At 43.6% G+C, this 25,621-nt stretch overlaps 1 protein-coding gene across 2 annotated transcripts in view; it reads right to left on the bottom strand.

The window, feature by feature from the left end:
- MAP3K15 (mitogen-activated protein kinase kinase kinase 15) overlaps window positions 1-25,621 on the bottom strand; it is a 122,004-nt gene that overhangs the window by 56,928 nt on the left and 39,455 nt on the right. Inside the window, exons 1-3 of one of the 2 annotated variants that reach the window (XM_040633708.1) lie at window positions 24,190-24,994; window positions 20,635-20,803; window positions 18,531-18,637 (exon numbers count right to left, since the gene is read on the bottom strand). In XM_040633708.1, coding sequence (XP_040489642.1) covers window positions 18,531-18,637; window positions 20,635-20,803; window positions 24,190-24,284 — 371 coding nt within the window. In that variant the 5' untranslated portion in view covers window positions 24,285-24,994. Of the gene's footprint in view, window positions 1-18,530; window positions 18,638-20,634; window positions 20,804-24,189; window positions 24,995-25,621 lie in introns of those variants that run through there. The other variant, XM_040633703.1, reaches the window with a different exon arrangement.

Raw genomic sequence — 25,621 nt, 5'->3', positions numbered from 1 at the left:
CTCCAGTCCCGTCCATGTTGCAGCAAATGTTGAGAAATCGTTCTTTTTGATGGCTGAGTAATATTCCATTGTATATATGGACCACATCTTAATCCAGTCATCTGTTGAAAGGCATCTCGGTTCCTTCCATGATTTAGCTATTGTGGACAATGCTGCTATGAACATTGGGGTGCATATGGCCCTTCACTTCACTACATCTGTATCTTTGGGGTAAATACCCAGTAGTGCAATGGCTGGGTCATAGGATAGCTCAATTTTTAACTTTTTAAGGGACCTCCACACTGTTTTCCAAAGTGGCTGTACCAACTTGCATTCCCACCAACAATGTAAGAGGGATCCCCTTTCTCCACATCCTCTCCAACATTTGTTGTTTCCTGCCTTGTCAATTTTTGCCATTCTAACTGGTGTAAGGTGGTATCTCAATGTGGTTTTGATTTGAATTTCCCTGATGGCTAATGATTTTGAACATTTTGTCATGTGTCTGTTAGCCATTTGTATGTCATCATTGGAAAAGTGTCTGTTCATATCTTCTGCCCATTTTTTGATTTGATTATTTGTTTCACGTGTATTGAGTTTGAGAAGTTCTTTGTAGATCTTGGATACTAATCTTTTATCTGTAGTGTCATTTGCAAATATCTTCTCCCATTTTGTGGGCTTTTTCATGCCAATGGACCTCAAAAGAAAGCTGGGGTAGCAATTCTCGTATCAGACAGATTAAATTTTAAACTAAAGACTGTAGTTAGAGATACAGAAGGACACTATATTATTCTTAAAGGATGTATCCAACAAGTGGAAATGACAATTATAAATATCTATGCCCCCAACAGGGGAGCAGTAAGATACACAAGCCAACTCTTAACCAGAATAAAGAGACATATAGATAATAATACGTTAATAGTAGGGGACCTCAACACTCTGCTCTCAGCAATAGACAGATCACCTAAGCAGAAAATCAACAAAGAAACAAGAGCTTTGAATGACATACTAGACCAGATGGACCTCATAGATATATACAGAACACTACACCCCAGAACAGCAGAATACTCATTCTTTTCGAATGCACATGGAACTTTCTCCAGAATAGACCATATACTGGGTCACAAAACAGGTCTCAACCGATACCAAAAGACTGAAAATTTTCCCTGCATATTCTCAGACCACAATGCCCTGAAATTGGAACTCAATCACAAGGAAAAATTTGGAAGAAACTCAAACACTTGGAAACTAAGAACCATCCTGCTCAAGAATGATCGAGTAAACCAGGAAATTAAAAATCAATTTAAACAATTTATGGAGACCAACGAGAATGAAAACACATCAGTCCAAAACCTATGGGACACTGCAAAGGCAGTCCTAAGGGGAAAATACATAGCCATCCAAGCCTCACTCAAAAGAATAGAAAAATCTAAAATGCAGTTTTTATATTCTCACCTCAAGAAGCTGGAGCTGGAACAGAAGAACAGGCCTAACCCACGCACGAGAAAGCAGTTGATCAAGATTAGAGCAGAGATCAATGAATTAGAAACCAGGAGCACAGTAGAGCAGATCAACAGAACTAGAAGCTGGTTCTTTGAAAGAATTAATAAGATCGATAAGCCACTGCCAAGACTTATTCAAAAGAATAGAGAAAGGACCCAAATTAATAAAATTATGAATGAAAGGGGAAATGTCACAACCAACACCAATGAAATAGGAAGGATCATTAGAAAATTTTATCAACAGCTTTATGCCAATAAATTAAACAACCTGGAAGAAATGGATGCCTTCCTGGAAACCTATAAACTACCAAGACTGAAACAGGAAGAAACTGATTTTTTAAACAGACTGATTAATTTTGAAGAGATTGAAGCAGTGATCAAAAACCTCCCCAAAAGCAAGAGTCCAGGGCCTGACGGATTCCCTGGGGAATTCTACCAAACATTCAAAGAAGAAATAATACCTATTCTCCTGAAGCTGTTTCAAAAAACAGAAACAGAAGGAAAGCTACCAAACTCATTCTATGAGGCCAATATTACCTTGATCCCCAAACCAGGCAAAGACCCCCTCAAAAAGGAGAATTACAGACCGATATCCCTGATGAACATGGACGCCAAAATTCTCAACAAGATCCTAGCTAATAGGATCCAACAGTACATTAAAAGGATTATCCATCATGAGCAAGTGGGATTCATCCCTGGGAGGCAAGGGTGGTTCAACATTTGCAAATCGATCAATGTACCTACTTTTATTTCTTCAAAATGAAAGGATAAAGCAAAAGGTAATAAGAGTGACCACCAATAGGTGGAGGGAGAAAACATGATGAAGGGGGCAGGAAAAGAAATTCACTTTTGCACTTTGAAACTGTGGACGTTTTTTACACAATTATAAAAGAAAATTAAATAAAAAACATTTTTAAATGTTTCCTAAAAACACTGCCAATAAAACACCATCTGAATTTGGGGCTGCAGCAAAATAAGACAAATGAGCCTCCACATGTGGCTGGTGGCTTTGCCCACAAAAAAGAAACTACTTCATGTGATTATTAAAACACAGCCATTTGACCGTATTTTCTTTTTTCTTTCTTTCTTTTCTTTCTTTCTTTCTAAGATTTTACTTATTTATTTGACAGAGAGAGAGACAGCCAGCGAGAGAGGGAACACAAGCAGGGGGAGTGGGAGAGGAAGAAGCAGGCTCGGAGTGGAGGAGCCCGATGTGGGGCTCAATCCCAGAATGCTGGGATCATGCCCTGAGCCGAAGGCAGACGCTTAACGACTGAGCCACCCAGGCGCCCCTTGACCGTATTTTCTTAAGAGTATATAACCTAAATAGAAAATATAAATGCAAAGAAATCTGAAATAGTTTCCAGTAATCATATTATTAGTGATAATAATTATACTGGTATTTTGAAAATATTACATATTTGTAGTACAGAATACAACAAAATAATGATGTTAATATCATTAGGAACCAGAGATATGCATAAGAGATACATAAAATCCAAGAAATTCAGTAAAAACCCTACAGTCCAGGTCATGAGCATTAAGGAAGGCACGTGTGGTGATGAGCTCTGGGTGTTATATGCAACGAATGCATCGCCAAACACTACATCAAAAACTAACGATGGACTCTATGCTGGCTAACTGAACATAATAATAAAAAATCCCACGGTCCTAAATTTGAATTGGAACATCACTATGAATTCACCAAGTGGTTTTCCTAGCTCTGTCTACTGAAAAGGACCAAAACAATGACCAACTCAGTAGCAATGAGAACCCCCAAGCCCTGACTGGGGTCTGTAAATACCATGTCTCACCACAGGGAACCAGGACTCCCTGGGGGAATGGTTGACTCCAGATAGGTCTAACATGATCCTGGAACATCTTGATACAAAGACACAAAGAAGCTACTAAGCTCCTATGAAAAAGTCTCAGGAACCAACAAGAATCAGTTTTTGGCCAAAGAGGGGACAATGTGAGCATTAGGAAGAATAGTAACTATAAAGGATTAAAACGTATCAACTATATTAAAATGATGAAGGGGAAAGCTCTATACCAAAAAAGACTTAAGAGTCTCATCAACCAAATGCCACGTATAGACCTTGTCCTGGATCATGACTCCAACAACTCCATCGTAAACATAAAACTAAAGAGAGGTAACTGGGAAAATGTGAACACTCATACTGAGGAGTTATTGCTCATCTTAAGGTATAACACAGTGATGACTAGGTCTTGTAAAACTGTCCCTCGGACAATACCGCACTCTCTGTGGATAAAATGGCATGTCTTGGCTTCATAATCCGTCTGCTGTTAGGGGAGGAGGGGGTGGGTAGGGTGAGCAGGAAACAAAACTGGCCACGTAGGGGTAACTGTTGAAGGGGAGAAGGGATACATGGGGGTTCACTGTATTATTTCCTACTTTTGACGGTGTCTGAAATTTATATAATAAAAACAACAAAAAAAGTCAAAGTCCATCCTGACTCAACAATTCCACTTCTAGAATCTGTAATATAGAAGAACTCCTATATATTTTTTTCAAGAGTTTTTGAACAAAGATGTTCATTATGGCTTTGCCCCTAACAATGAAAAACTGAGGATAATCCAAATGTCCATTAACATATGAATGGTAAAATATATTTCGTAACAACCAAACTACAGAGTATCACGAAACCCTTAGAAAGAGGCAAGTCTGCATGTAATTATATAGAAGAATTTGAATAAAGTTCATGGAAAAAATTGCTGAACAAATGAAGAGCACAATCCCATTCTTTGCACTCAACACTATTCACATATATGTTTGTGTGCACAGAGTCTGGAAGGATCCACATTAGATTGCTCAAAAAAATCACTGCTGGGATTTGTACAAGGTGTTCCTGTGCATGTTTTACAAATAACTATTTTAATAAATGAATAAAGAAATTATTCTTTTTAATTTCTTGGCAATTTTACAACAGGCTTTTTTATGCTTTCTCTCTGGAGGACCTGTACCTCATAAAACTACTGCATCATTCGAGACACAGATTATACCTCAAACAGCTTTTCTCAACTGGGGATCTGCTAGCGCATTAAGCTCCAGAGAAAATTATTTGATTATCTGAGTGACTATTTTCTCCCTTCTCCCAAGTGGGGTACGTAGGTAGCCCCATTCTGGATGCATAAGAGAGTTCATTCAGTTGATACAATGGATATCTTAGGGCATTAGGGTTTAATTCTCTGTGGAATGCAAACCAGGTTGAGAAGGGCTCATCTAGACACTTGGTGTTCTTCTGGAAGGCTGCAATAATTAGGCCTGTATTACAACTCTAACTTTTTCTATTTGCTACCTTGGTCGTGTTCTCACATATTTGATCTCTACTCTCTTTGTCCACAGAATCCAATTTTACCAGCCTGCAAACCAGATCTCTTAATGAACCCATGATACCTTCTCATTTTTAAGAGCCAACAGATACCAACCGCATTCAAATTTACTGGAGCATTTAAATAATTTCTATGGTCTATGGCAGGAAAACTCAAAAGATTAAAACTTTAATGAGGTACAGAATTTCTACATCTGTTATGAGCCAACTTTTGAGGTGTGAAATATTCGGGATTCTGAAAAGAATGTGCTTAACTCTTAAATGCTTCATTACTGATCTGGGTTCGGGTTCATTTGTTTGGTTTCCTTTGGACCATTGATAGCAACACTTCCCTTGAATTTTTTCATTAACCTGAAACTTACCCTTGTTACTCAAAACAAAAGGTCTTCTTACGATTAAAAAAAGAAAACCCAAAAACCAAACATTTGCAAAAAAAGAGAAGCACATCGATTTTCAGCTTAAAAGCCACTTTAGGCCAGGTGCTAAATAACTTATCCCTTTAGTGGTTAATCATCAGTTTTCAGATCTGTTTGTCATTTTCAGATCCCAAAGTATCCACGAACAAGTCTATAGACAAAAACTCCCATGTTTACTCAAGTCCAGCAACATATGTTTCTGACAATAAAGCCATTTCACACATTAAGAGACAGATATGAGTTAGGGCAGTGGGGGGTCACAACCTTGGCTTGCATTAGAATCACCTGGGAAACTTTAAAAACCTTGACGCTGAGGTTGCGCTTGAGACCAATTAAATCACTGTCTGGAGATGGGATCCAGGCATCAGTGTGTCCCATCCTGGATATTCAGATTCAGTGGGTCTGCGTCACTGCTGAAGGCATTGACCACTTCTCAGCCCTTGTCTTATCTGACCTACCAGTGGCAATCGACAGTTGAGTACTCCTTCCTCTTTGGATCACTTTCATTTGGCTTGCAGGACACCACACACTTCTGATTTTCCTTCTACTTTAGTCTAACTTTCTGGCCCCTATTCACGTCTCCAGTATTTTAACACTGGAGTGTCCTTAGCACAACCCTTGGACCTTGCCTCGCGATCAGTAACTATGCCAGGTCCATCGGTGGTATCATATAGTGTCCTGCTTTTTCAAACCATCCATATTCTGACGACTCTCAAATTCCTATCTCCAGCCCAGAGCTCTCCCCTACACTCCAGGCTTCCGTACCCGACTGCCTTCCTAGCATCTCACTTGCATGTCTAATACCTCAAACTCAATGTGTCCAAAACTCAACTGTTGATTGTCCCATCAAAGCTGTTCTTCTCCACCTTATTTAATAATGCTCAGTCCATTCCTCCTCATTTTCATGCCAAACACTTTGGAGTCCTACCACATTTCTCTAACATTTTTTATTCAATCAAAAAATTCTGTTGGCTTTTATTTTCAGCCATATCCAAAAATGGCCTACTCCTCATGAACTCCCACCATTACTACCTTGGTCCAAGTAACTGTCATTTCCTGCTTCCACCATCGCCCCTCTACAATCTGTTCTCAACACAGCAGTTGGAGTGACCCTGCTAAACACTAAGTCAGACCATGTCACTCCTCTACTCAAAACTCTCTACGCAAATCACATATCTGATAAGGAGTTAATACCCCCAAAATATAAAGAATTCATACAACTCAATAGCAAAAAAAAAGTCCGATTTAAAAAATGGGCACAGGAGCTGAATAAACATTTTTCCAAAGAAGGCATAAAGAAGGCCAACAGTAGAGACGGCCAACAGACACAGGAAAAGATGCTCAACATCACTCACCGTCAGGAAAATGCAATTCAAAACCACAGTGAGACAACACCTCACGCTTGTTAGAATGGCTAAGATTAAAAAAAAAAAAAACCCAAAAGATAACAAGTGTTGGTGAGGATGTGGAGAAAAGGGAACCCTCACGCACTGTGGGTGGGAATGCAAATTGGTGCAGCCACTGTGGAAAACAATACGGAGATTTTTGAAAAAATTCAAAATAGAACTACCATATGATCCCGCAATCCCACTTCTGGGTATTTATCTACAGGAAACAAAAACACTCATCGAAAAGATACCTGCGCTCACGTTCACTGTAGCATGATTTACAACAGCCAAGACCTGCAAGCAGCCCAAGTGCCCATCAGTGGACGAACGGATAAATGATGTGCTTTACATACACAACTGACTATTATTCCGTCATAAAAGGAAAGGAATCGTGCCATTTGCAACAACGTGGGTGGATCCTGAGGGCATTACGCTAAGTGAAAGAAGTCGGAGAAAGAGAAACACTGTATGATCTCACTTACATGTAGAATCTAAAAAAGCAAACCAAATCAAGCTCACAGATACAGAGGACAGACTGGTGGCTGCCAGGGGTGGGGGGTGGGCGAAATGGGTCAAAAGGTATAAATTTTCACTTAGAAAATACACAAGTCTTGGGGATGTAATACACAGTTAATACTGTATTATATTAGTTAATACTGTAGTTAATACTGTATTATAGATTTGAAAGTTCCATGAGGTATCTGGCTGGCTCAGAGTAGAGCATGGGGCTCTTGATCTCAGGGTCATGAGTTCGAGCCCCATGTTGGGTGCGGAGCCTACTTTAAAAAAAAAAAAGTTCCTAAGAGAGATCTTCAAAGTTCTCATTACAAGAAAAATGTTTCTAATTATGTGTGGTGATGGATGTTAACTGGACTTACTGTGGTGATCGTTACACAAAATGTACATATACCACACCATTATGTTATACACCTGAAATTAATAAAATGTTATATATCAATTATATCTCAAAAACAAAAACAACAAAACACCCTTCCAGGAGCTCCCGTCTCAAAGCAAACACCTATTTTCTTACAGTGGCCTGCAAGATTCTAGAAGATCTGGCTCCCGGTTATTTCACTGTCCACTCCCCCCCCCATCACCTACTCTGCTGCTGCACAAGCCTCCCTGCTATTACACGTTCTTCCCTGGAACCTTCTGGAATGTTCTTCCCCAATATATTTACACGGTATGCTTCCTCATCTCTTCATTATTTTTTTATGTCACTCTCTCTTAAGTCTAGTCCTCTCTGAGCACTCAGCTTATAACTGTAATCTGCCCCACCAGCCTATCACCCTAACCTGTTTTAATAGTTTTACTTAGTTTCTATTGTCTCTTCCCACTTAAGAATGTAAGCTCCGAGAGGGAGGGATTTTTCTGTCTGGTCTGTTTACTGCTATGCCCCAGGGATTAGAACTTGGTCTAGCACATAGTAGGTGCTCAACAAATTTCTGTTAAATGGATGACAAACTGAGCTGTACTGAACATGAAAAGATCTCCATCCACTGACTGCTGAGTGAACACAATGACAGAGCATCTCCTCTGTGGTCCTGTCTTTTAGGAACCCTGCAGCGTAACGTAGTGAAGAGGAGGCAAACGCACAGAAAACTGAAAGGATATACACCAAAGTGGTGAGAGAGATTACTTCTGGAATGTGGGTGGATTAGAGAACAGAATTATAAGGGACAATTGCTTTAAATGTTTTTCCCCCCCGTTTTTCACAAAAATATATAAACGTATTTATTTTTTAGACAATAAGATACACAGAATAAAAAAACCACAACAGTGGATTGGGAATCTTTACAGCTAGATTCTGGTTATTTTCATACCACTTACTACCTGTTTGAGTTTCGAGCAAGTTGCTTACCTTTTCTGTGCCTCAGTTATTCACATGTAAAGTATGGTTGACTTTGCTAACCTGACAAGGCGACTGTGAGCTACAGTGTGCCAGAACTTTCATCTGTCACTAAGCATCCTGTCTTTCCTATATCATGTGTCTTTAAGAGAAAGTTGATAGGGTGGGAGACAGAGTTCCAAAAAAATCCTTCTCCAAAGCAAGCACTCAGAATTAACAAGCAAAATGTCTCACTAAACCAGAGTCCTTTCTAGGACCAATGTTGTCTTAGGTGGCCCATCAAAAACCTTTTAAGAGATGCCTGCTTCCAGTTTGAAGACTGGCAATGGTCCAAGCCTGGACAATACCTAGCCCATGCCAAAGGGGAGGAAGAACTTCCTTAGATAACGCATTCCAGAGAACAACGACACTCTCAGAGGTGAGCAAAGAACCACGACAACTTCCCTGCTGGGGGGCCTGCTCTAGGTACTAACAAATGGAAGAGCGAGTCTTTGATAGAGAAACTTCACAGGGACAAGGAGAAAATCAGCAACGTTTTGGACAACAGCATGGGCTGATGGGACAGAATGGCATCTGGAAGGGACCCCAAGCAAAAACCTTTTGCTTTGTGTTAGAATCATCTTGTAGCACACTCGCCTGTATTTTGCCAAGAAAACCATGGTGCAGGAGAGGCTCAAAACAGAAAGATACCACATGTGCTATCTGAGCACTCGGACGTGGGTCCCTGCAAAAATGGAACCCAAAGATATGAGGAACGGCAACCCCAAATCCTCCCTGCTCAAATACTGACAAGACCAGAAAGGTCACAGAGAGACAAGAGGTGGGGGTTGGGCTAATCACGAGTTAATGGATTAAAATGGAGTCCAGGGCTAACCCAGCCATTCTCTAGGAGAAACACAAAAAATCAGTCATATATGCTAATTGCCAGACCTAGGAAAGGGCTCAGGTATTCAGGATAATAAACAAATTATATTTCGGTCTCCTCGGTTCTTTTAGATAAAATGTACAGAATATAATAAAATTATGAAATGTACATAGAAAATGTGGCCCATAATCGAGATAAAAAATAGAACCAGAACCAGAAAAGACTGTTACTAAAACTGACAACTTACAACTTACTGAGAACTTACAGCTATCAGAAATATATTGTTTATACATACATAATACATATGGGTGAAGAATTAAGGTATTTTGTGAGAGAAATGGAAACTCTCAAAAAACACATGAATAGAAATCCTAAAACTGAATTTTTTTTTTTTAAACGGCACTGAAATGAGCTAACATCAGATTTGGACACTCTGAAAGAAAGGATCAGTGACCTGGAATATGGGTCAATCGCCATTATCCAAACTGGGGCTGGAAGGGCATGGGGGGAGGGGGTGACAAAAAAAGTACCAAAGGGAACTCTGAGGGAGAAAACCTTCTGTCTCTTGATCGTGGTGGTAGTGACACGGGAGTACTTATTTGGCTAAAGCCGTCAAACGGAACACTTTGGGTACATTTGATTGTATGTCAGTTCTCCCTTATACCTTAATAAAGGTGGTTTTAAAAATATGTAGATCCTGGTGAGTGTTTCGGCAAGTGAAGTGTCCTGCTGGGCCAGTTACGGCTCTCCACCCTCAGATACATTCCTCTGCCACCTGCTTTGCTCTGGGTCCCGAGGGAGCGGGCTCCTCCAGGCTGCTTCCCAGGCTCCCAGCCCTGATGACCAGCCATGAGCCGCCAGTGGAAGAGCACGGCGGGCAAGTATCCGCAGGGCAAGAACGAAGAAGCCAGAGTCCATTGTCCCATCCTGGGTGTGTTTTGCTCCGGCAACAGCTGCGTCTCTTCTGTTGACCTCCCAGCCAACAGGCGGCTTGTAATGGTTTCAAGGGATCCTGGCTCCTCGGTTCTGCTCACATCACCTTTCCTGTGTCCCACCAGCCAAAGGAGGGACGGTAGCAGCTTCCTGTGGATGGTAATTCTGAGGGGACCCAGTTCCCTGTTTGGCTACTCAGCTCTTCCATCATGCGTGTGAGCAATTTCGTATAGCCAATTTCCTCTATTTTAAATACTGAGAGAGGATTCAGTTTCCTGATTGGATCTCAACAGATACACGCCTGCCACAAGGAAGCAGGTGCCTTAGTCTGGCCAGATGCCTCATATTTACTTAAGGAGAAAGGAACAGTTAGAGGCAACCCGTGTGTGAGTTTGGACAGTGCCCAGAGCCAAAGAAACACATGAAGCAGAATGGTGGCTTTCCTACTCTACAGACAGGACCTAGTTACGTAGCAGGCCAGAGCCACTATTAAATCATCCCATCCCTGCCCCCATCACCGCAACCTTTTCTAGTCCCCTGGGACCACCAAGCACCATCTATAAAGGCCGGGTTTGACAGTGAACTGGCCGGCCCCGATGGGGAGCTGGGCACTTCTGAGGCTGACTTTTCACAAAAGCAACAGGAGGTGAAGAGTATTCCTGTCTGCACTCTTGGTTCTGACGACGCATTCTCAGGGGTCTCCATGTGGATGAATTCACTTCAACTCTACCCCTTATATTTGCAAGTTGCAGTAGAGACTAGGATGTGTTCACTAAAACTCATTTATTTTTTTTTCCCCTGGGCCCTCGGCCAGAACACATTTCCCAACTTCCCTTGCAGTTAGGTTGGGCCATGAGACTGAAATTTGGCCAATGAAATATGCTAATGAGTAACGAACATCACTTCCTGACCAGGCTCAGACAAACCTCCCTAGTCGAGTCAAAAAGTAGAAACAACCCAAAAGTCCATCGACTGATCAATGAATAAATCAAATGGGTTATATCAGTACAATCAAATATTCTTCAGCCACAGAAATTTAGTACTGACACATGCTGCAACATGAATGAACCCTGAAAACAGTATGCTAAGTGAAAGAAGCCAGCCAGAAAAACTCCCCAATTATAGGATTCCACTCATACGAAGTGTCCAGAATAGGCAAATCCAAAGACAAAAACAGATGAGTGGTTTCCTAGGGCCAGCCAGTGAGGTGGGGAATAGAGAGTGACTGTTAATGGACTGCCGAAATAGAACTGTGGTTGTTGAGGGCTGGGGAGGGGAGTTACGGGGAAAATGGGGAGCAGTGGTTGGTAACGGGTTCAGGGTTTTGGGGGGAGGAATGAAAATATTCTAAAATTGGTTGTGATGGTTGCACAACTCTCAATATACTAAAACCACTGGCTTGTGATCTTTAAATGGGTGAATTGTATGCTATGCGAATTTGTCTCAGTAAAGCTGTTACCCCCCCCCCCCCACACACACACACCCCATCCCTGGCAATTCACCATGGTCTCTCTTTTCTTATCATCCAGCTGAAAGAAGAGATGAGAACTGAAGAGAGGACGGAGCACCACGATGGGCGGAGAGTGGGTTGTCAATCACCCGGAGAAGAGACTGCCCAAGCACAAAACATCCACACTGGAATGATGCATGAGTGAAAATAAACTTTCACTATGTTAAGGCACTGAAATCAATATGCTACTTGTGATAGCAGTTACCCTACCCTAACACACAAGTCACCAACAGCAAGAAGGCAGGGGTTTCCTTGGTGATACAGACTGATTGCTGGGTTCCTATCCTATCCCACTTTCATGGACACCTGGGATCCCACAGTAGGAAAATGCCCATCGCTGCTGACCCTGACGTAGCCTATGGAGGCCTTCACTTTTCTGGATTATCTGCTTTGGGCCAAGCCCCACTTTGATGGTGGTATTACCAGTAATTCTGCTTTTATATCTTTCTGTATACACTGAATACATAGGACTTAGATATTTTTGTTTTCACACATATAAGGAAAAATTCAATAAATTTGCATTCTACTACACCAAGCCCTTAACCGTAAGGACCCAGATATCACCATATGGATCTCTTCCAACTGTAGACCACGGCAGATCACAGAGTTATTCATTCATTCATTCATTCATTCAGCCATTCAACAAATACCTACTGGGCACCTACTCTTTAAGTGGCACGATGGTCTCAGGCACAGGGTAGACCATGGCTCCTGCTCTCCCCCCGCCGATTTAGTCTGGTGGGAGGGATGACGAATATTAGAACGTAACACGGAAATATGAGTGCTATGAGGGGAAAGAGCAGGGGCCATGAGAATGAGTAATAGCAAGGATGTCGTTTTTAGACATGGTATTCTTTGCAACCCCAACCTCTAAGGAAAGGGACATTTAGCTAGACACTGAAGGATCATCAGATTCAGTCCGGCAAGCCATGAGCACTCCAGACAGAGGAAACACCCACGAGGAGAACGGCCTGCCCCTCTTAAGAACTGAAGGCAGATGAGGGTGGAGACAGGGCAGTGAATCAGGAACAGGACAGGAGGCAAGGCAGGACCCAGGTCACATGGGACCAGTTCCATAACTGTATGCAAAGTTTCTCAATCAATGGACTTCTACTTGGAAGAATTCAGAAGCTATTCAGTACATCTCACATTTTACTCCAAATGGCCTTTGAGATTCCTGTTCTAAAGAATCCTTCCTCAAATACCATCGTTGAAGGTGATATAACACTGGTGGTCAGGATTCTCCATCAGGAAATAGAAGGACAACTCACATTCACTCAGCTTCTTCTATGTGCCAGGCACTGTGTGAAGTTTTTTACTTAAGATATTCTTATTTAGTTCTTGAAATCATCTCATCCCACATGAGTGAAATCATATGGTATTTGTCTTTCTCTGACTTATTTCGCTTGGCATTATACTCTCTAGCTCCATCCATGTCACTGCAAATGGCAATATTTCATTCTTTTTGATGACTGAGTAATATTCCATTATATACATATATATATGTGTGTGTGTGTGTGTGTGTGTATGTACACACACACAGCTTCCATTGTGTGTGTGGGTCTATATATACATACACACATATATACTCCACATCTTTTTTATCCTCATCTATTGATTTCATTCATCTATTGATGGACACGTAGGCTGCTTTCATAATTTGGATCATGAGCCAAGGAAAAAAAAGAGAGAGGCAAGCCAAGAAACAGACTCTTAACTCTAGAGAACAAACTGCTGGTTATCAGAGGGGAGGGGAGTGGGGGGATGGGTGAGACAGGTGACGGGGATGAAGGAGGGCACTGGTTGTGATGAGCACCGGGTGATGTACGGAAGTGTGGAATCGCTGTAGTGTACACATGAAACTAATACAACCCTGTATGTTAGCTATACTGGAATTGCAATTAAAAAACCCCATCTCATTAATTACCATCATCCTCATTTCTTCCACAGCAATGCAATCCACAGTGTTATGGGTTGTGAACAGCAGAGTGGTTTTGAAATATTTCTCAAACTGAGAGAGAGAGAGAGAGAGAGAGAGAGAGAGGAAGAGTTTCATGTGTGTAACATATAACCCATGTGATTGTACTTTTCCATCACTTGTTAACTTTAGGAAACCCTCATGAGTGGTCTTCTTCAGCACAAAGGCCTCCCCTGACACAGAAGTCAGGAGATGTGGGGACAAAAGGGAGGAAACCAAAGCAGGAATTGGACCGAAAAGCCAAGATCTCTTAGGCCCAAGGAGGCTGAAGAGAGGACTGATGGAAGTGGTTTAAGTCCTTTGGATAAATATTTTCCGAAAAGAAAATACGTATTATTGGCAAGGCCGCTGCTCAGAACATACTGAGATGGTCCATTTCTCAGAAAAGCAATGCAACTGGTCTTTTGGTATATAAAGTATATAATAGGAGAGTGGCTTTAATCTTCAGCTACCATCTAAAGCTCTCATCACATATGACAGAGCAGAACATATACAAGAATGGTCCTACAGTTAGTTCCCAGAGGCCCAGGGTTCCTTTTGCTGTCTTTGAGTTAAGTGAAGATAAAAGAAAGCTTTCTGGGCCGAGTTTCACAGCTGATGCCGTGACATTATTAAACGAGCGTACCCAGAGCACTGGGCTAGAGCTGCAGGTTCTGCCTCCGGACCCCTTACCGATCCACTGTTGTATCCTGGGCCCTTGCCTTTCTTTCTTTCTTCCTCCTAAAATGAAGGGTTTGGACTAGGTGACTTCTTTTAAATTCACAGGATTCCTGTCTCTCTTCACTGCCAGGAAAATGATCACCACAAACTTCCGTCCTCTTTTTGCAACACGATTTTAGTGACCCAGAGACCAGTGCGCTTTACAAGTGGGGAAAAGTCATCATTTTTCTACTTCTGACAAACACCTAATAAAGAATGGTCATATAAATGTATGAATTAAGATGGCGAGAGAGAACAGTGAACATAAACAGAAGAAACAAAGAAAAGGATGCTGGCGGTTATGGCAGAGACAAAGAGCCCACGCTGCCCTCCTGGGGGCATGTGTCCCTCCACCCGAGCAAGGACGTGGCTGGATAGCCCCTGGGGCGGAGGATGAAGTGACCGCTGTAGGTTCTGGAACAAGACTGCAGCCTCCCTGGCACCAGCTGGATTCTGTAACATTCGTCTACCATCGCCCCTGCATGCATTTCTAGGCCCCGCAGAGTACTTTCCTCTATCACTCCCCTTATTCCTAGAGTGATACGTCAGATATCACAATCAACGTGACATGCGTTCAGCTTCCCCTCCACACGCTGAGGAATTCAAGGAGTTGAGTTGTGCTGGAGTTGGCAGTCTTGACCTGAAGACGCAGGGAGTAGAATATGAGAACATTCCTCCTCTGTTGCGGGCAAGTCTTGTTCCTAACCTACTACTTTGATTCCAGTACTCTTCTTCCAGACTATCTTTCTGCCTGCTGCCTGGATCCCTGGTCAGGTTCTTCTGGCTGCGTATCTAATAAACTCCTGGCTGTGAAAACAGCAGCAAATAAAAACTAGTCATACAGGATTCCATGGCACCGAGTGGCAAGCAGTTCAACTGCTCACAGCAAACTTGAAGCTGCTCCGAACGCGCGTCTGAATGCAGCTGCGGGGAAGTGAGCTGGAAAAGCTAGGTGGCTCAAGCCAGCTTTGCTAGGAGCAGAGAGCCCTTGCCGTCTGAGGGTCAAACATCATCCATTACCGCCAACTTTCAGTAACTGCTTCATGGCCACGATTTGCTCCGCTTCCTAAGAGTTAGAGGTCAACTGTAATGCACGAAAATGACCTGTCCATCACTATACTCCCCTTTATAGACACAAGGTGACACCATACATTTTCTCAAAACCGTACATAGTGTCAAATCCGACTGTGAATCTGCTGACACCTTGCCTGGCCTATAATACGGAGCCACCGTCTACTAGGGGCCCAGGAGGAGAACACCACCGTCAGAGAGCAAGGCGCTTCTGGGGCGTGCACCCCAGCCATTCTGCTTCCAGCCTGCAAACGCACTGGTCTGGGGATCTCTTCATCCTGCCACACCCATCACCCTTAGATACTGGTTTTCCATTTCACAAACTGTTTTTCTCTTTTATTACTTCGAGTGGATGGCAATCAGACCGTTTTGTTTGACAACAGTTACCTCTACTCCGTCTGACTTAAATGACCCTCTCAGTTTTTATTTCACGAACCGTTTTTTATAGCACTTACAGTGTGCCAGGCATCCTTCCAGGAACATCACCAGTGGTAACTCATTTAATCCTTATAAATCAAGGGCCAATCAAGTATAATTAAGTATAAATAAAACTGGGCATGCTACTTTGGCCCAACAGAGTTACAGGACTTTTTTTTCAAGCTTAATAAAGTTGCCCTTCCCAATGCTCCCTGCCTTGGGACGCTGAATTTAAAGACCAGTGTGGAGAGAGCAGGCACATTTTCAGAGAGACCATGAAACCTCCCCTCCCAAAAGAATAAAAATCCTGACTGTCACTGTTTGCCAGTATCTACTAGAGCAGGACACATGCTATGTACCCAACAGAAATGCGCCATATATGTACAAAAATCATGCACAAGACTAACCATAGCAGCGCTGTTCTTAGCACCCCCACACTGAAAACAAGCCCCAAGGTTGATCAGCAATCAAATGGGTAGATCGATTGTGGTAGATCCATACAATGGACTGTTCTATGGCAACAGGAAACAACGAGCTACCGATACATCCGACAGCACGGATGAATCACACGAACGTGACGCCGAGTGAAGGACACAGACACAATGGAATACACAGTCTGTGATTCCATTTATACGAAGTTCCAGGACGGAGAAAGTTCATCTATGCTGACAGATGTTACAACACTGGTTGTCTATGAAGGGATGGGGATTGCCTGCAAAGGAGCACAAAAGAGCTCTCTGAGGGAATAGACATGTTCTCCTTTGTGATAGGGGTGCTGTTTACAGTGTATGTCCATTTATCAAAATTCATCGAATTGTATACTGAAGATCTATGCATTTCACTGCGTGTACATTTTGCTTCACGATAAGAAAGAGATGTGACGGCGTGTGTACTATGAGACTCCTGAAGCCATGGGCTCCCGAGCACACACGCTGTCTTGCAGATGCTGCCAGTGGCAAACCCACAACGTGTAGCTGAATCCAGCTGCTGAAGCCAAGCCTAGACTCTGAGAAACCAGACCCAAGAGTCCTCTCACTCAGGTCAACTCCTACGCTCACTTTATTCATTCCCTGTGGATGATGTTGGCCACAGAAGGTTGATGAGGAGGTGCCAGAACTCTCTGGCTCTCAGGCTAAGTTTGAATACCACCCCCCTTCAGAGTTTTTGCTTTATGATTCAGTATGACCAATTCCTGACCCCAGCAGAAGGCAGATCCAGCAGTAAGTTTATCTGGGCATGGCTCTCACCATATTTACCTAATGGTGCTCCCCTTCCTGTATCTTATCTGAGGAAGAAGGGAGACTGCAGGACTAAAACATTCAGGCATCTGGGATATTGTGAGGTTCAACCTGGCCAACTCCTAGTTATCCTACAAACCCACAGTAGCAAAGTTTGAATGAGCACATGACTGCCCAGGTAGAGACTACATTTCCCAGCTGCCTTTCTGGCTACATGGGGTCATGTGACTACATACTTACCAATGGAATCTGAGTAGCAGTGTCGCTGTGCTAATTCTACTTGCTTTAAAGGAAATTGTCCTGAGCTTCCAGTCTTTCCCCCTTTACATAGACTGGAATACAGAGTAGTAGTGACCAAGCTTCAACTAGAAGAGGATAACATTTCTGCAGATTCCAGAACTACAAAATAGTCAGAAACCAGGTTCCTGGACAACTCTCAGAGCAGTGTTAAGCCACTTGTCTGGCCCACTCACTGCTACGCTGCTAGGTGAAAGAGAAATTTCCATCTTACTTAAATCATTGCATTCAGGGTCTCTTTGTTACAGCATCTTAACTAATACCCTCAGCCAGAAGGAAGCCACTATGAGCTTCTGAGGCTCATACTCTCCAGGCAGGAATTTCCAAGTCTCACAAACTCCACGTAGCCCAGTCATTTGTACTCCGAAGTTCAGATTACACTAGTCAACGAAGACAACACCCTCTTCTCCTGGCCTAAAACAGTCATCCAGCTGCTTAAACCAGTGCCCCACAGTCCGCAAGATACTATCAACCCCTTATTCATGTATATGAGGTCCTTTCGAGACACAGTCCCAGTCTCCACACTTAGCCTCAGGGCACACGTCTGCTTCCCATGCATCCCGTACTGTAGTCGCCCCGGATGTTTCCTGAAGGCCCGCTGCACACAAAGGACACTAAGTTTTTAGTGTGAAAGGAACGGCCTTTTCACCACTCCCATCCCACACTCTCTTCTGCATGTGAGGTAATTCTTAGTATGAATTCCAAACCCAGCCCCAAAGACCCCAGGGAAGCTTCTTTAAGAGCCCCAAGTGGGATGACTTCCTCCCTCTGCTAGGCTTCCACAGCATTTGGGGCAAGTCCTCATCGAGGCATTTATCACTCTGAGCTCTAGGGCTTTAGTTACACGTCTGACCTCATGGCTGGAATATATGTTCCAAAGACAGAATCCCTGATCACCAAGACCAGACGCCTTGCCCATTTTCATAACCTTGGCATTTAGCACCCTATCTGGCTCAGACTCAGTGAGGGTTGAATGAAAGAAGAATTTAACAGGCAGCATGTTTCAAAATTTTATACGTCCACTCTCACTCTTACCTGTTCAGTGCAAATGCGTAGTGGAATTTGACATTCTGCTGGTCGGCCAGGGTGCAGGTCGGCAGCGTCTCCAGGGCCTCCACCAGCTTCACCATGGCGTCATAGTCCTGTCGGCAAGAGGTTCCAAGGTGAGAAAGACATGAGACAGACGGCTCTTCACAGGTTCTTCTGAATGGTATCAACCTAAGACTGCCTCAGCATTTAAATACAAGTCTTTCCCTACAGACAGCATTTAGTAAAGTTACTTACAGCCTATAACACAACAGGAGTAAGATTTAAAAAAAAAAAAACCTAAAATGAATGAGAGAGAAGGTAGACCAAGAATCCCAGCTATCAAAGGCCACAAAGGGATCAAGGGGATGAGGCTAAATCCAAAGGCAACAAAAGCAAGCAAGTCCAGCAGCCCGCAGAAAGCTGCCACGCAGTGAGTGCAGGAGAGCCAACAGCACGAGCGGAGCTGTGGGTTAAAATGAGCGAGATATAAACACACACGAAATCTTATAGTCACTTAGCACAGGAAGAGAGCAAACATGCCAGGTCCTTCCCATTTTGCCAGAAATAACTGAATTCATCTAAACCAGGGTTTCTCCACCTTGACACTACTGACCTTTTGGGGCTGGATCATTCTTGCTGTGGGGGCCGGCCCGGGCATTCTGGGAGGTTAAGCGGCACTCGGACCTGGACAGTAGCCTGGACAGTAGCACCTCCCCCTTACCCCTGAGCTGTGAAACAAGGTCTCCGGACACTGCCACATGTCCTCTGGTTGAGAACCAGAGTTCTAAACTGCATAATCACCCAGGGAAAAATTGCTACTGTGTTCGTCTCAGCTGGGTCCCCTCTGAGCAGTGCCATCTGCTACCCTTTCAGCCAGGCTTGCAATCAGGGTGACTGGCCAACTCCCCGCCAGCCAGCCACAGTTCAGTGAGGAGGACTGCCCACTGAAAGCCCACGCCCATTCTGTGGCTCTGCACCTTGATGCTGCTGCTTGAGAACAGGTGGCAGTGTATTCCAAGAAGCTTCTGGCTTACCTTTGAGCCCGAGAGTCCTACCAATGGAAGGTTACAAAAAGAAGAGGCAGAAGGAAGCCAGCAGCTCAATGGAAGACAGACTTTAAAAAAAGGTCATTTGCATTCTCTTGTCCTCTGGGCCATCATTTCATCATTGTCAAAATCCCTAATAGCATCTGCTCTTACAGTCAATTAGATACATCTGTTTATCACCAGGGCGCACGTCCCTCCGCAGTTGACTCTTCTTTGTTCAGGTCATAACGGGGTGCCTCTCTCAATTTGATTTAAAGACTTGTTGTCAACAACCTCCAATATGGCTTTGTAGAATTCTGCATGGAAGGCACACTGTCTTGTGTTCCCCCCAAAGGGAACCAAGTCAAGACATCCTTATAAATGGCTTGACAGCATGTAACTTGGAGGGAGGAAACGCTCCATTTCCTTCATGGTACCGCATCCCATAAACCGTGTCTCAAGCACTCCTCATGAGGCTCTGATGCCTGTTTTAGAGTAAACATCTGCATTCCCTGGGTCCTGGGTGTGCCTCTGCTACTCCTACTCTCGCTGTCACTGATGGGCGGTGGTCAGTAAAGAAGAAAGTGACAAAGACCTACAGAAAGTAGCACAGCAGAGGAGTAAAGAGCAAGGACAATGTTGCCTCAGTTGAATCTTGACGTTGTTAACTGCTGTGTGACCTTGGACAACTTACTTAACTTCTCTGTGCCTCATTTGTAAAACGGGGATAATCACAGTATACATCCCATAAGCCTGTGAAGAGGATTAAGTGAATTAGGATTCGCCAAGCGCTTGAAATAATGCCTCGCATAAAGTGCATCTAAACTGTTAAATTCTAAGTTCCTTTTATCGAGCAGTACTGTGAATGACGTTCGGCTGGAGTGGCCACCTGATGTGACAAAGCTTCCAATGTTACCAGCACAACAGACGTGCTAGGGGACCTAAGACCTAGCCACATAACTCTTTTGCCTATAAACCAGTTAGCTAACCGTCCACCGGGTAGGAGAGTGCTTCACGCGAGGAATGAAGTCCTCAGGCCGAGGAAGCGTTCCCCACGCGCTAGCCTCCAGGAAGGGGGCTCGTACCTGGATGTCACGGTAGGACAGTAGCAAATTAACGATGATGTCTGAGGTCAGAACTTCGGTGTTGTCCAAGCGAAGTCTGATCCGAGCCAGCTCCCGAGCCAGTTCATCGCCCTGGTATTTCTCTCGGGCTCTCCGGATGTCGTTCAACAAGGTTTCTTTGTAGTAAGTGCTGGAGAGGGAAACAGGAAAACCTCCAGTCTGTTTCCTTCGGCAGCTCTAACCACCTTGGTGCTCATAGCTACAACACAGCTGGACACATGGGGGCCTCTCTCAGCCCCGAGCCTCCCCGCACCAGCAGAGACAGGAGACAGGTCCTACTTGCTAGTCGCCTTTTGTAGCAACTAACTACTCAACATCAACAAATTCAGTTCATTAGGACCTTGGAAATATTTTCAAAGGTGACCCTGTCAGTATTTGGAGGACTCACAGGACTTGCTACTCAGCCCCCATATCCCCTCTGGGATTTTCCAACACAGAGGGAGCAAGAGGTTACCTTACTCGAACCGTGTATTTCCCCCACTATTAACACATTATCACAAAGCCAAATACAAGTCCCCAAGCCACGAAACACAGTATCATGAGAACGTCTTTAATGTCAATCTATCAGGTATCCCCACCTCGAAATCACGAAGCTTTTTCCAGTTGGCCAAGAGCCAGAAACTGGGCCTGTCCATGAGCAATCCGAGAAGCTGTGCCTGGAAGCTTATGGACAACCTTTGTCTTTCACTCCTGCTCCCCTGGTCATTTTCGACTGCCAGAATGCTTTTCCAACGTAAAACAGAACTTCCTTCCGGGGATCATGTAGATAATAAGAGGGATGTATAAAAACATCGAAAGCAGCTCAAATCCACACTGGAGTCTCTTATCGTAGCCTCTCAGAGAACCAATGCTAGTAACTGGCACTTGGTTTAAAACCTTCACAAATCTAATTTGATATACAGAGGCCAACTTACAATGACCGTAGATTGGTTTAAATATGTCGTCTACTTTCCAAGTAATGTTTGAATGGAGACTGGGCACTGCCAAGCAGTAATCTACAATCAACCGGTTAAGGAGTGAGAGGACTTTGCTGTAGAGAGAAAAACTAGGCTCTTCATGAAAAAAAAGGAGTAGGCTCGTCATGATTTCAGGGCTGTGGAATTGAGCCCCACATCGGGCTCTGCACTCAGTGGAGAGTCTGCTTAAGATTCTCTCTCTCCCTCTGCCTCTCTCACCTGTACTTTCTCTCTCTAAAATAAATAAACCTTTAAAAAAAGGAGCAGGCTCAAGGGGCGCCTGGGTGGCACAGCGGTTAAGCGTCTGCCTTCGGCTCAGGGTGTGATCCCGGCGTTCTGGGATCGAGCCCCGCATCAGGCTCCTCCACTGGGAGCCTGCTTCTTCCTCTCCCACTCCCCCTGCTTGTGTTCCCTCTCTCGCTGGCTGACTCTGTCAAATAAATAAAATCTTTAAAAAAAAGGAGCACGTTCAATTTAACAGTCTTCAGAGAATGACAAATACATAAGAACGAATGTTACTTACTTTTAATAATTTTACAACTATGCCAAGTAAATGTGAATACAGCACGCAGCCTGCACCCATGCTCATAAGAGGACTTCAATTAACATTTAAAGAATGAAGTGGTGCCCACAGAAAGCGCTCAGACATAAAATTATCGTGTGTTGCTTTAATTTTTATTTTCTTGTTTGTCTATTGCTTATCATCCCAATGAGCAAATTAACAGATTCCACCAGTGTTTAAAATTCTGTCATCCATCTTAGGAGTCATTAAGTTGGGTGACAGCCACTGTCCATTTGGTGGCCTATACAGGCATCAAAGATATAAAAGTGTCCTTAGTGTAGCCTGAGAAGTGAAAAGTTACACTTTAGTTTCGTCTTGTTTTCAAGGCTAATTCTGAAAAATAGTTTTAATAAACTAACAAACCTCACAAGAGCTATCACTTGTAAGTAAATAAGCAAAATACTGAATTGAGTATTGGTTGGGGATACCATCTACGTAACACACGTAGCCGTTTCTGCCTGTGGTCATGAGGGAAGATGTTGCTAACCGATGTGAACTTGGAAATGGTTTCAAACCCTTTTTCAGCACAAGGCTACAGGCAGCCTTTACCCATGTATCAGAAGTGACACCTGAGCAAAAAACTCATCTGCCATTCCTCGTACAGATGTTTTAGACCAGAAGCCCCATGTACCTTCTCACTAACCATTCAAGGGGTAGAAGCAGCCAACAGGTATTTCGAGTCCTTTGAAATGACACCAAATCAAAACAGGTGCTTTCCTACTGATCTCTCTCTCTCTCTCTCTCTCTCTCTCTCCATGAAAAACAGACTTGAGCCCACTTCTTGCAAGGCCTTGCTCAGATGGCAGACTCAAGCCAGCGCATTTCCTCATCAGACCTGAAAAGCTAATATTTGAAGAGCTTTCTCCCTAAATGTCACTAAAATGCTCATTGTGCAAGGTCGGACTGTGTCAGGCTTTGCAGCAATGCGCCTCTAAAGGTCCCCCATCTGCTGTCTGCATTGGCATTTGGTCACAAAGACCTGGGTTTCTAGTCTTATTTCCCCATTAAGGTGCACACAAGAAACTCTGTGTCCAAACAGGAGATGACAGGATAGAAAAAGAACAGACTGTTAGCAAGCGTGTACCTCAGACCGACACAACAGTAACACGTCACCGCTGGGGGAGGCACCGTCTGAGCCACAGTGGGACATGTGCGCCTTTCCATTTAAAGCCAGTTCTGCCAGGATTTTCATTTGTTTTGGAAGGACAGATCCTTCTCGTGACGTAACTTACAGGAGTAAATCCTTTAAACTGGCTGCAAGCACAACCATTGGATCCTTGGGTTTAGTGGAGAATTTTGGCCTCCAACTTTTAGAGTAAGAACATTTTAAGGTATGGCTTCTCGAGCACAGAGGCTCAGATAGGTGAGCTGACTTTTCCGAGGCTGCCAAGTGCAAAATCGTCTGACCCAGGACTCAGACCCCAACCTGCCCACCTCTGAATGAGTATTCCCCACCTTCTCTGACAGAAATCCGCAAAGAACACGTCCCGAGACCTCCTGAGGTCAGGATGCCCTGTGGCTTGACTCAACGCAAGAACTTAATGACGGGAGTGAGCCTGCTGAGCCATTTTAACAACCTCAACAGCCACATGGGGTTGGGGGCAGGGGGGACAAAGATCAAGTTCGGAAAGGATCTTAAAACATGGAAATCCCAGGGTTGAAAGAGCATGGAAACAGTGACTTAACGTCCTTATTTTCTGGATGAGGAAACGGCTACACAGAATTATTTATCAAGGTCACGAGGGGATTTGGGGCCAGATACAGGCTCAGCCCTCACCTGCTAAAACTCCACTTCTATTCTCTTTTGGCTACACCTCAATGGCCCAACTTAGTGAGGTAGCAAGGAGCAATAATGGATTCCAGAAGAACTTAAAATGGATCGGCTGGGGTTTCCCATTCCCTGGGCATTACAGTCTCCAAAGCNTCTACCGCCTCCATGAACGTGAAGGGAAAATTCTGGCAAAGGTCCCAGGGCTGCTGACGGCGAATGGGAATTACCATGAGGTCACGTGGATGTCCTTGAGGAGGCTACTAAACCGGTCCACCAGGGGCACACACAGCGGACCCAGGATGGCGTCCCAGTTGGGCTGCATGTACTCTGAGGCGCGCCTCTGGGCGTCACTCTCGCAGCAAAAATAATCAGCACACGGTGTCACGATGTACGGGATGAAATAATAATTTCCACTAGATGCCTGGAAAACAGAAACAAAAATGTTTCACAAAGTCATGGACACAGAAGCACAGCCGTGGATTGGGCAGGCGGAAGCTGGCAGGATGGGGAAGGAGAACTGGTCTGTGTAGGTCTCTGAGCTTCTCCGGCAGAGCTTTTAGGGCTTGGAGTCATGGAAGTGACATCATTTCCCTACATGCCCCCCAAATAAGAGTGAGCTTGGACCCAATGATAACCAAGAACTGCAATGGGAAGGCAGATTTTCTTTCTTTCAGCGTAGATGCAAAACTCCTACTGTTTGGCCATTTAACCACAGGTGAACCATTACAAACTTTGGGGTAAAAACTGTCTTGCAGGGAACAGATACCAATAAATGTGACTAAGCTTAGAGATGTTTTAAACAAGGATGCTAAAGCTTTACAATTTGACTATGAATTATGATCCTTTGCAAAGCATAAACACTACCCCTAAAAAGCACTGAATCGTGCTCAATTTTTTAGCACATTTGAAAGATGAAAATACATCCTTATAGGACATTCTTATATCAATCTTTCGTCTACACTGTCACAAAAAGCAACTAGCTTAAAATTCCAGACTTTTTAACTCCTAGCTCTTCACTTAGTTTTCAAGAATGTTTATCATGCCACAAATAATTCGTCTGATCTTCTCTTTAATTTTTTAAAACTCAGCCAATGGAATTATCTGAGTATTTTAGGTTAATACAGACATAACCTTGGGAAGCACACTTTCTCCAAAAACAAGAAACCAAATAAGGAATATAGCGTCTTCTAAATTAGAAAGAAATTTGGTAATTACAGAAAACACAGTCAGAATGCTACCATCTCAGATCAAACAGAAGCTGTGGGAAAACCTGCACCCCTGGGGAGCTCATTTCAAATACCCACGTGACCTATGTTTTTAAGTTTTCCTTCTGAATGAGATTTGCTTACAGAACAGATGGCATGCTTATTTCCACCTGAACTCCAACTAACTACTTGTCCTGAAACTCTCTCTTTTGTACCTTGTCAGGCATCTCTAAGTCCTACTGAGACATGGTTGTTAGGCCCTAAAATATTTCTTGAAGAAAAAAATTACTCATGCTGCTCCATTCAAACATATTTAGACTGGGTCAGAAAACTTGTTCGGTAAAAAAAAAAACTAGGTGGGAAGGATTTTGGATTTTGTGGGCCTGTCTCTGTTGCAACCACTCAACTCTCCCTATCATAGCATCAAAGCAACTGTAGACAACACATAAACACG

This window comes from Ursus maritimus (assembly GCF_017311325.1).
Source record: "Ursus maritimus isolate PB19 chromosome X unlocalized genomic scaffold, ASM1731132v1 scaffold_X1, whole genome shotgun sequence".
Classification (NCBI taxonomy): Eukaryota; Metazoa; Chordata; class Mammalia; order Carnivora; family Ursidae; genus Ursus; species Ursus maritimus.
Note: the sequence above shows the minus strand (reverse complement) of the source record. Positions and strands in the feature narration are given on the sequence as shown.